This window comes from Ixodes scapularis, unplaced genomic scaffold, assembly GCF_016920785.2.
Source record: "Ixodes scapularis isolate PalLabHiFi unplaced genomic scaffold, ASM1692078v2 PGA_scaffold0__279_contigs__length_252992795, whole genome shotgun sequence".
NCBI lineage: Eukaryota > Metazoa > Arthropoda > Arachnida > Ixodida > Ixodidae > Ixodes > Ixodes scapularis.
This window is the reverse complement of record NW_024609835.1, coordinates 123947773-123959107: the sequence shown is the minus strand read 5'-3', so window position 1 is coordinate 123959107 and position 11335 is coordinate 123947773. Positions and strand designations below refer to the sequence as shown.

At 45.3% G+C, this 11335-nt stretch overlaps 1 protein-coding gene across 1 annotated transcript; it reads right to left on the bottom strand.

Moving 5' to 3' along the window:
* Positions 1 to 7128: 7128 nt before the first annotated feature.
* LOC121047922 lies at positions 7129 to 11099 on the bottom strand. The gene is made up of 4 exons (XM_042292917.1): positions 9285 to 11099; positions 8335 to 8596; positions 7584 to 7785; positions 7129 to 7420 (listed from the first exon to the last, which is right to left on the bottom strand). The coding sequence occupies exons 1-4, from the start codon at positions 11097 to 11099 to the stop codon at positions 7129 to 7131; spliced, it is 2571 nt and encodes an 856-aa protein (XP_042148851.1).
* Positions 11100 to 11335: the final 236 nt, after the last annotated feature.

Genomic DNA, 11335 nt, shown 5'->3' with positions numbered 1-11335 from the left:
ATTTAGAAAAGTAACGCAGAAGTAACGTGCCTTACTTTTTATCGGTAGCGGCAACGCGTCCTTTTATTTTTAGATAACGTATACTCAGTAACGCGTACCTTTTATGTGCAAGTAACGAGTAACGTATCTCGTTACTTTTTTTTTTGGTAACGCCTACAACACTGCCGTTCTGTCGTCGATCCCCTTCTGCTCGGTAGCACGGGCGTAGCGAGCCTCCGACGAGCGCTTGGGGGGTGCCCGGGTGCGTTGTGCGCGAACACCGTGGAAACAAAATCCGGGTGGTCTCGATCAGACAACGGTTTCCCTGCACATATGAAAGCCTCGGGACGGAGATTGAAATGGAAGCCGCACTTGCCTCCAAGAAAGTGTTTGCCGCACAAACGGTTGTTCGCGCGAGGCGACCATTCTTTTCGATCCACGGATATTATCCACCTTCTATGCGTTTCAGAGTCTGCCGGGAACTTGTGGAAATTCACTCCGCTGCTTTTCTTGTACATTTCGGTGCAATTAACGGTAACACAGCTTCGCGGCATGCTGAAATGCTATGACGCCCATGCGAAACGTGCGCACTTTTTAACACACCCCCCGGCTCCGGCGCGATCGCAGCGCCGCCGCAGCTCCGTGACGTCAAGCCCGCGTGTCGGTGTATAGGCTCATCTGTTGCACCGGTCCTAAGCGATATTTTTCTTGCGGGGGTCGACCGTGCCATCAAGACGGCCATAGCGTAAATGCCAGTTCTTCGCGTTTTTGGTATGTAGATGATTTCCTGCTAGTGTACGGAAAGGCATTGGACAATAATTAATTTGTAGCATCATGGACATTTTTCACAAGTGTGCTTCAGGACTTTTTTTTACCTGTGAAACTCCTAAGGAAGGTGTGTTACAATTTCTGGACCTTTCCTTATCTTTGCAAACAAACCACCTGTGCTGGGCATTTTCACCCCGTTCTAAAAAAAGGTTTACTACGATATACGTCCTCGCACTCAAAAGCCGTAAAAGGAGACGTAGCTCTTTCCTGCCTTGCTTCAGCCTTAAAGAAGTCATGTGTCCACACCATCAAAGGCAGTTTTAATGCTCAAATTGAGAGGCTTACAGCGTCTGGGTTTTTAACGCAGGTGCTAATTGAGGTGGTAGGAACTTCGATAAAAAAGTAACAGGATGTGAAAAAGTAGCACGTATTGTCGACAAAAAAAAGAATGGTGGCGGTTCCGTATATACACATAATTTCTCACAATTCTAAACAGGTAGCCAATAGGCACGGAGTCCCCTCAGTCATGTGAGCCCCCTCAGAAAATCATAGTTGTTTTAAAGTTCGAGCAAAAGTAGAAAATATTACAAAACACAGGTGCAGCACAAAACGCGTCCACCCTTATGTGCCCAGTTCAATCAGTGTGATTTATAACATTCCCCTTTTATGTGGTAGATCCTACGTACGACAAACAGGACGGTGTGTTAATGACCGGTTAAGGGAACAGAATCCTTCTCTAAGCTCCACGGTGGGGGGTCATTTACCCCAGCATTGTCAAACGTGTAAGTGTACACCTTCTTTACAAAAAACCTCGATAATTGCCAGATTCCACGAAAAAACACACTAGGGAAATTTTTCAAGCTTTTAGTGTACTCCGCTTCGGCGAGCGCTGTGTCAGTCAACCATCTGTGGCATTAACCGACAAGCAAATCGTCTTTCTTCAATCGTATGAGAGTGGTTGATGGTGTGTGTCCTCCGCGTGCTTGGGTGCCCCCGCGTGGCCTCGGCTCGAGATGATACAGCGGGCTTCAATACACCGAGTTGTGAGTTTGCCCTTGTCTCTTCTCTCTTTTTTCTCTACTGTTCCTTTCTATTTGTGCGAATTTCAACCATGTTCAATCATTACCAACTCGCCCAACTAACCACCTTACCCTAAATCAGTAGTTTCTACTCTAAGCTACACAGATTCTGTTCAGTTAATTTGTATCTTACTTTCATAGAAGTACTAATAGCAATGTGCGGCAATTGGAACACCCATGGAGAAGTGTTTTGATGGCTCTTCCTTCGTGAAGTAATTGCCTCGGCCTCAACTTTTAATGGCACGACAACTGCAGGCAAGATGAAATCCACCTAACTGTTTACATCTTGGTGGTACTTTGACATGCTATCAATAAAGGCGGTGATTAAGTAGCTTTCACCTTGCACAGCGTCGTAATGGTTCAATCTCCGTTGTCTTATTTACTTTAAAGGGGCGATGTAACAATTTTTGTACTTTGCGCAAATACCGCTTAGAACGATCCCTTACGGTAATGACATATGAAAGACGCGTTCGTTTTTCACCCCACGCAATAAAAGATTCAGAAAAAAATTAAAGAGAAACGAGCACCGTTCACCACCTCAACTCGAAGCCAGAACAAGCGGCCACGTGATCGGGAGCCGATTTATGCCGCCAATGTTGATCATAGCCACGCGCTGGGGTTGGCAAAGCACAGGACACGCGCTGAGTTACAGACATTGTTATGGCTCGGCTATTGTCGTCGTTGCAGCGATTGGACACGGGCCACTACCCGAATGCTTCTCGAGCTAGTAATTATCACGAGCCCAAATCTAGTGCCCACGCAATGCTCGGGTCCAATCTATGAACCGCATTCAAATATCGTCATTGGGGTGTACTGCGATCCCCACGTTACGTCATCAAATTTTGCAAAGGAGAGATTGAATGAAAATGATCGCTTTTGTCCTTGAAATTACATCGCAACAAAGGAGTTTTTTGGATAGTGGCGTTACGTGCGAGTATCCTTGAGTCCCACTAGTGCCAGTAAGCTTGTGTAAAGTGAGAAACATTCCAATTGAATATCGTTGCACTGCTCCTTTAATGTTGATGCTAAGTTATCGAGGTTGTTTTTCTGTTTAATTATGAAGTTTATAATCGGCGTTGAAAGCAGACAGCAGGGATTAACCTTTACGTGGCCAATATAGCAATCTTCTTTAAAAAGAACATGTAGCTGACGCCAAAATTTTTAACAAAATAGAAACATAAAACTAAAGAATATATTAACTAATCTTGAAAGTTTTTTTTTTTACCTGTTATTAGAACAGTTAGGACATTCGAGAGTTTCGTAATACCTTATACCGAACTATGTAAAAGACATTGCAGTTTTTCAAGGTCTTCTGACTCTTGTTCACGCCGTCTTCTATTTACTATACTATTGTGTCAGCAAGAACCTGACACAATAAGTAAAACAGTGTTACTTCTTTCGGGCATCCTGCATCTAGTGATACGTCCTACACGTCGAACCCCTTCTACGACACCGCACAAGATGCCGGAGTTAAGTATCAAACCTATTTAGTTGTTTCCTTAGGTGATTTGCATACGTAACCGTAAAGTAAAGAAACACAAAGTTGCCATATTTTTTTTTAACTGGAGTACACGTCAATATATTCAGGAATCCGCTCAAGATAGTTATTAATTTCAATGCCGAAATAAGCCTATTGACTAGCTGGGAGCTTGATCTGGTACTGTAAATGAGTAAACCATAACACCAGAGATGTTCATTCTACAATTCCCACCATCGGCTTAAGCAATGATATCGAAAAAAAAAAAACGAATTTTGTGTCTACACTAGCTTTAGTCAAAATTTGGGAGACTGAAGAACAACTAAAATGGGGGCACAGCTCACAATTTTTCTAGCTTACGATGAAACGCTTTTAAAATATTTCCAGTTTAAAAATAAACGGCGATCGTGACTGTGCTTGCATTTTTTAATCTCCGTATGCTGGCGTCGAGCAACATTCAATTAGGTAGCACAGGTTGAGACACTGTCGAGCTATTACATTTCGTTTACTGAGAAGTTCACTGCTCCAGTCATCCCAATTTCCCCCTTCATCGTCCACTGGCCGCAGCTTGGTAAGAAATTGTCCCATCATATTAAAAAGGTATATCATTACTCCGGTATGAAGCATTTCGATGTTCCACAGTAGGTGCAAGATTGTTAAGCTTGCTAAACTACCAAAATGTGTCCCAAGAAAGCGAACCCTGCAATGGTGATCTTCTTTTAAAACAGTGCATAATATAATTATTAAGATCAAGTCTCGCACTTCAGGAAAACCCCTTAGCTGCGTCCAAGACATACACATTTGTATGTCAAATTGCCAATCATTGATCATGATGTTAAAATCCTGAGACTGGGTAGGAAAATCGGAAGAAAAAGTATAAGAGACCACAAAAATAAGGGGATAGACAAACGTCTCAAAATTAACTAGCAAATTTTATTCCGTCCACAGCTTTTATAACCACCTCCCAAGGTCACCGCCAACGCGCACCGATACGCTTCTCTCTTTCCAGTACAGCCAAAAAGAAGACATTCTATGCCTCAAGGCATCACGTTAATAACAAAACACAAAAGAACGACAGCCAACGTCTAAAGCCTGACAGCTCTTTATAACCACGCCCCAACTTCCCCGCCAACGCACACCGATACGCTTCTCGCTTTCTAGCACAACCACAAAGAAGACGATCTAAACCTCAAGAGTTCACCATTGTGCTCTTTAATGAGATTCCTGAGAAAACACAAACGAACGACAGCAAACGTCCAAAACCGAGGACAGAACCGCAGGCTTTATACAATGCCCTCTTGAAAAATACAGAAATGACATTCCAAACAAAACACACACAAAAAAACAAAACGTAAAATTAAAGCGTGAAAAACAATAATACATTCGCATTTTGAGAAGCATTTTGCAATAGTGTCCTAGCTGCATTGAAGCATGACTGACGCAGTTGCCCGACGTATTTATTCTAATCGTTTCTTTCACTGAACGTTACATTCTCTGCATAACACTTCTGTTCCTGACCAGCCAACCGCACAATTGTTACATTCCTGAATATGTGTAGCCAATTCCAAATTTGACACTGTTTTTCACGTCCCGTTTGTGCTCAGTTAGTCTATCATTCATGCATCTTGATGTCTGATCTACATACTTGAACCCACAGGCCAACGGTATCTCGTAAACTACGTCTTTTTCGCAAGATAGTGATATTTCACGGTGCTGTTTTTTTCACCCTCTATGTCCGTTTTGAAGAAATGACAATCTACTTAACTTGAACTTCGTAGTAAAAGCGGTGTCGACACCAAACTTCAAGCTTTTAGTGTACCCCGCTTCGGCGAGCGTTGTGTCAGCCAACCATCTGTGGCATTAACCGACAAGGAAATCGCCTTTTTTCAATCGTATGAGAGTGGTTCATGGTGTATGTCCTCCGCGTGTCGACACTTGAACTTCGTAGTAAAAGCGATGTCGACACCAAACGTTTGGGCACACGCCTTCACGTTTTGAGATATGTCATGAAAATATGCTATAACAGCTCTCCGGTTCCTTGATTCCTGCTTTTTCTTCGCATCTTCGATCTGTGTGGACAATAGTCTTTTAATGAGTGCTTCTTGATACCCCGCATCTTTTAGTCTCCTCCACTCCCTCTATACTGATTGATTCATGTAATGGGAGCACGCCCTATCCAGCGCATTTTTAACTTGAGACTTGACTACTTCCGCCTTGACGATCTTTGAACGACAGCTATGTTTGGAAAGGACTGGTGTTTGCGTTGGCTTCCCGTAATCCCAGCACAACCCATCCCTAACATGAACGCGTATATCCAAAAACTGTAGCACTCCTTCTGCACGTTTTTCCACAGTGAACTCTAGTTCCGGGGCCGTCGCTCTTACCAAAGTTTCTAAGGATTCTGATAAACCGTCCTTAAACTTGGAAATAATGATGTCATCAACATCCCTTCTGACAAACCCTACATCTGGTGCCATTTCATTCACTTTGTCATGTACCACTCTGTCCAAGGTGTTGAGTTAAATCTCAACTAATGTGGGTGCTACCGAGGAGGCTATACATACGCCTTCTTTTTGCAGATATTTTTGACCCTCCAATTCTAGAACAGTCGACTGTAGATACGGATTCAATAAAGTAAGGAAGCTTTCTTCCAAAATTCTTGACTCAAATTGAAACTTCACTAAATTCAACTCCAGAAACTTCCTTAGCGCGTTCATTTGCCTTTTCTTATCTAGAGAATAATAAAACATTTTAAGGTGCGACCCCACCGTGCAGGACGTTTTGGTGCTTTTTTGACGGCTTGTAACTTACGTTCTATGTAACTTACAATTATAAAGTTAATGTCAAATTAAAGAGCTGTTTTTCGACAATCCTTTAATGTCTAAAAATTACGATTACATTTAGTTGTTAGTTAACAATTTATCTTTTAATAGACCGCAGTCTCTAATGTTGAAAAAATTATTTCTCGAGTTATAACGCCCCATTGTCCACGATAATTTACGTGTGAGTTTGGTTGCGTGCAATAAATTAAAAAAGTAAGCAACGAGTTGTACAGATAGTGTATATTTTAAAATAAAAAATAAAGTTTAAAATGGCATAATTTTAAGGCGCTATAAAAACGGAATCACGTTAACTAATCAAAATAACGAGACATTAAATTATGAAGCATCCTTCAATATTACATTTTCCAGAACTTCCATATTGACATATTACACGTTAAAATGTTATAAGAACTCAAACTTTTCCCATTCAGTTACGGCAAATTGGAGTTTCTTAATATAAAGTATAGATGGCGACACGTGTTCAAGAACAGCTTGATGTGCATCTTCCGTCGTTTGCCGCTTGAAACGCCACGTGAAAGACAGAAAAATCGCCAGATGTCACGGTGTCAGATGCCTGGATGCCCGCAGTGAGCGAGCCATAGATGTTAGAAACACAAGCGCGAGGCAGCGGGTGCACCACAGCTACTTTTGCGCGCGTTCTACAGTGCGTCGGTACGCATTCCCGACGCGATCCAAATGAAATGGGCGCCATGAAATGCATTCAGCCATTTCACATTCCGCCACGTATGCAAAAATATTTTAAAGTTTTTTTCACATCGAAACACCATTTTCGCAATCAAACTAGGCTTGTCGGAATGGTTTGACTATATTTTGTTTCAAAAACCACCTCGGTGGTGTAGCGTTGCAAGTGTGCTGAACAAACAGAGCGCTACCGCGGCGGGCAGAATAAGAATCGGGCAGCCATTCCCATTCACTGGCTTTATTCTACCTCCTCTTCTTCGTCGCCGCCGCTATATACGGTGATCACGCGCAAACATAAAATCTACATCACTACATCACTTCCCCCGAGGAGCAAAGAAATGAACAGAGCGAAACGCTTTTCAGGAGCAGACGTAGTCCCTGAGTCTTGTAGGAGGGTACCTTGTACGGACCGGTCGTGCTGTTCCTGATAGATCAGGGCCGGGGGCTTCAAGGAATCGCTGGTTTCTTTCGTCCTCCTCCACGTCGAGCTGTTGTTCAAATTCCGGAGTCGGACGTGGTCCTTCACTGGATCTTTGAGCTTCGTTGGGTTGCAAGTCTCGTCTCTCCCCCACGTCGATGTGTTGTTGAGCTTCCTGGTGAGGGTGAGTATGACGCGTGTTCATGGCGTTTTCTTCCTCAGCATCATCCGCATTGATCAATTCATTATGTGCTCTGAGCTTCGCACTCGTGGGAAGAAGTTTGAAGAAACTTGAGTTCCTTGTGATAATTTTCTGATCTCTCTGAGCAGTTACCTGCGTCCCTTTGATTTCGATCACTTTATATGGCTGCGGGTCATAAGGGGGAGTGAGCTTGTTCGACGGAGGCTGTCTACACAGTACCCGATCTCCGACTTCGAAGTTGTGGGCTCTCGCATGTCTGTGTTCATCTGCGTAAATCTTGTGCTTCTTTCGATTTTCGTAATCCTTGTGTTGCCATTCCTGTGGCACGTTGTTAGTGTCTGCGGAATCGGGAAGGAGGTAGCCCATAGGTCTTCCAAAGAGTAGTTCGAAGGGCGTTTTCCCTGTCGTTGAGTGAGGTGTCGCCCTATAGGCCATTAGAAATTTGCTCAATTCGGAAGTCCACGTAGAGTTTTCCAACGTTGTCGCCTGTAGAAACCGTTTAAGTGTGCGCATGAATCGTTCGACCTCACCGTTCGCTTGCGGCCAGCAAGGCGTGATGCGCTGATGGCGAAATCCTAGCGAGTCAGCGAAGTTTTTGAAGTCAAGGCTTTGGAATGGAGGCCCGTTATCCGTTTTGACGACCTTAGGAATCCCGAAGGTACTGAAGATCTTCATAAGGTTGGTGATGACAGTTGGGGCCGCTAACGATGATAATACCGCCACGAGAGGGTAACGTGACGTATCATCCATTAGGACCATTATGTATTTGCCGTTAGGGAAAGGCCCCGCGAAGTCAAGTGAGAGCGCCTCCCAAGGTTGATTTGGCTTCGATGGAATCGCGACGGGGTCAGAGTGTTGATGTTGGATGGTTGCTTGACACGCCATACAGTTTTTAAGAGTAGTTTGTACCATGCTGTCTAGGTGGGGAAACCATACTTTTCGCTTCATGAGCGCTTTTGTTTTGGAGATGCCCTGGTGCCCAATGTGAGCGAGACATATCGCCTGTTGCTGGAGAGCAGCCGGTAGAACGAGGCAATTGCCTTTCAGTAGTAGGCCGCTGTCCGTCAGAGAGAGCTCGTGCTGTACGGATATAAACTCTCTGAGTGCTGGGTCGTTCCACCTGGCAGGATTGCTGAGGGCAGCGATCACCTTTTGCATATGAGGGTCGTTTAGAGTGGCGGCAGCTACTTCTGCACGAGTCATGCATGGCTTTGGGAATGTTGTGGTGGGCAATGAAGTTGACATATGCATTAGTGCTATGAGCCAGGCGGGCGTCAGCAGGGGAGCTCGGCATGGGATGGCGAGACAGGTAATCCGAGGGGTTGTTGATTCCACACGTGTGCTCCACTCTGAAGTTGTATTGTTGGATTCTCAACACGAGGCGTTCAATTCGTGCAGACGGACACGCCCGTGGGTTGGTGAGGATGGAGACAAGGGGTTTGTGGTCTGTGCGAATGAGAAAGTTGTTACCGTAAAGATACAGGTGAAAGTGCTCTGTCCCCCAGACAACTGCAAGCAACTCACGTTCAATCTGAGAGTACCGTGCTTCAGTGGGGGTCAAAGCCCGACTAGCATATGCGACAATCTCGGTGTTGTTGCCTTCCTTCTGTGCTAGTATGGCACCAAGGCCAACAGGCGACGCGTCGACCGTGAGAATTATTTCTTTTGTACCATCAAAAAAGACAAGGTTGGGGATCTCAGACAGCTTTTCTTTCAGCGTATCCAAAGCACCTTGCTCTTCTGGTCCCCACACCCACTTGGTGTTCTTTTTTGTGAGAAGCCGAAGAGGGTACGTTATATCAGCAAGGTTAGGTAGGAAGCGTCCGCTGTAATTTACTGTACCAAGCAGACTTCGAACTTCATGAGCGTTGGCAGGGGCCGGCATTTTTTTTAGTGCTCCGATTTTCTGGGGGTCTGTTCTGATTCCAGAAGCAGAGAAAATGTGACCGAAAAAACAGAGTTCTTTCTGTGCGAAGAGACATTTTTTTGGATTAACTGTGAGGCCGTTCTCTGTCAACCTTTCGAGAGTTGCCTGGAGAGCCTGATCATGCTCATCCTTTGTCTTGCCAAACACAAGTATATCATCACTGATGTTGAGGACGTGAGGTATGCCGTTGAGTACTTGACGGATGGTTTCCTGGAAAACCTCGGCAGCTGCGTTAATTCCAAACATAAGTCGTTTGTAGCGGTACAATTTGTTGTGTGTTGCAAATGTTGTGATTGTTCTTGATTCATTATCAAGTTCTAGTTGGTGGTACCCATCTTTTAGATCAAGCTTCGTGAAGAGTGTTGATCCGTTCAGCGCTGTGATCACGTCGTCGATGGTAGGGCAGACGTGCCTCTCGCGAAGAATGGCCCTATTCGCACATTTCATGTCGATGCATAGGCGAATGTCCTCTGGATTGTGCGGCTTTGGCACAATTACGACTGGTGAAACCCATGGAGTAGGTCCGGTTGCTTCTTCGATGATATCAAGGGCCAAGAGCTGGCTTATCTTCTCTTCTACTTTGCTTCGCACTGCAAAAGGGATTCTGCGATGGGGCTGAGCAACCGGGGCAATGGCTTTGTCAATGTGGAGGTGTACTTGGAGGTTTTTTAGTTTGCCTACACCCGCACACAACTCGGGAAAAGCAGCGAGTGGGGTCTCGAGCAAATTTGGGGGCACCTCTCCATTCGAGCGTGCATCTTTTTGTGAGTGTCCTTGGATGGCGTAAGTAATTTGGATTAGGCCCAGTCTATTTGCAGCAGCGAAGCTCAGCAGTGACTTCACGGTTCCCTCTATTACGAACATGTCTTCTGTTGTGTCGCTGTCCCTGTACTTCAGCGTGACACTGAGCTTTCCTATGATTGGTAGCGGAGCATCCGATCCATAGGCGTAAATACGCGTGCCTGCTTGTTGGAGTTTTGTGAGTGCTCCAAGCTTGTTAAGGGTAGAGGTTCCAATGACCGATACTGAAGCACCTGTGTCAATAAGAAATGTTATAGGGGTGTTGTTGACCTGCAGATGAACCTCTGGGAGGTTTTGGTGCGATACTTGTGATATAGTTCCGACAGCATAAACGCTCTCGTCGGAGTCAGAATCATGAGAAATCTGGAAGATAGGCTTGTGTGCTGATTGGCACACCTTGCCATAGTGTCCTTTTCTGCCACATGCTTTGCAAGAGGCAAATTTGGCGGGGCAGTTTACTTGTCCTCCCTCGTGGGGCCAGGGAGCACCACAGTGGAAACACTGGGGAGGCGAGACGTGGGTGCGTTGTTGTGCGCTGCCTCCATATTTCAGACGGGAAGAGAAGCAGCGAGGTTGTTGGGCATTTCTGGACGTGCCTGCATGGCCGTAGCGAGGCTGTCCAGAGATTGCTTGAACCGTGGTGGTTGTTGACGACCCTTCCATGGCAGTCGTTGCTCGGTTGACATCCTCGAGGAGTCGAGCCTGATTCAAAAGTGATGGAAGGTTAAGGTCTTGCCTTAGGGCTACTCGTCGTAGGCGTGAAGATGTCGTTGCAAATATGATCTGGTTCTTGATTTCCTCGTCGGCGTTCGCGAAACCGCAATTGCGGGCAAGCAGTCGAAGCCTTATCGAGAATTGGCCGACAGATTCGCCCTCGAGTTGCTTTGCCTGACGAAACTGAAAGACCTCGAAAGTGGTGTTCATGCGGGGATTGAAGTATGCGTCAAGCTTGTCTTTGAGAGATTGGTATGAGTTTCTGGTCGTTACTGAGGGTGTATCAGCATCTGGCGTCGTACTTGAAGTGGGACCACTCTGCTGGTCAGGAAGGGTATCGCAGAGTTCATGGACACGTTCCCCCGCATAGTGGAGCAGGAGAGAACGTTTGCGTGCGTCATTCTTCACATCGAAAGCGATGAGGAAGTTTTCAAAGCGAGTGATCC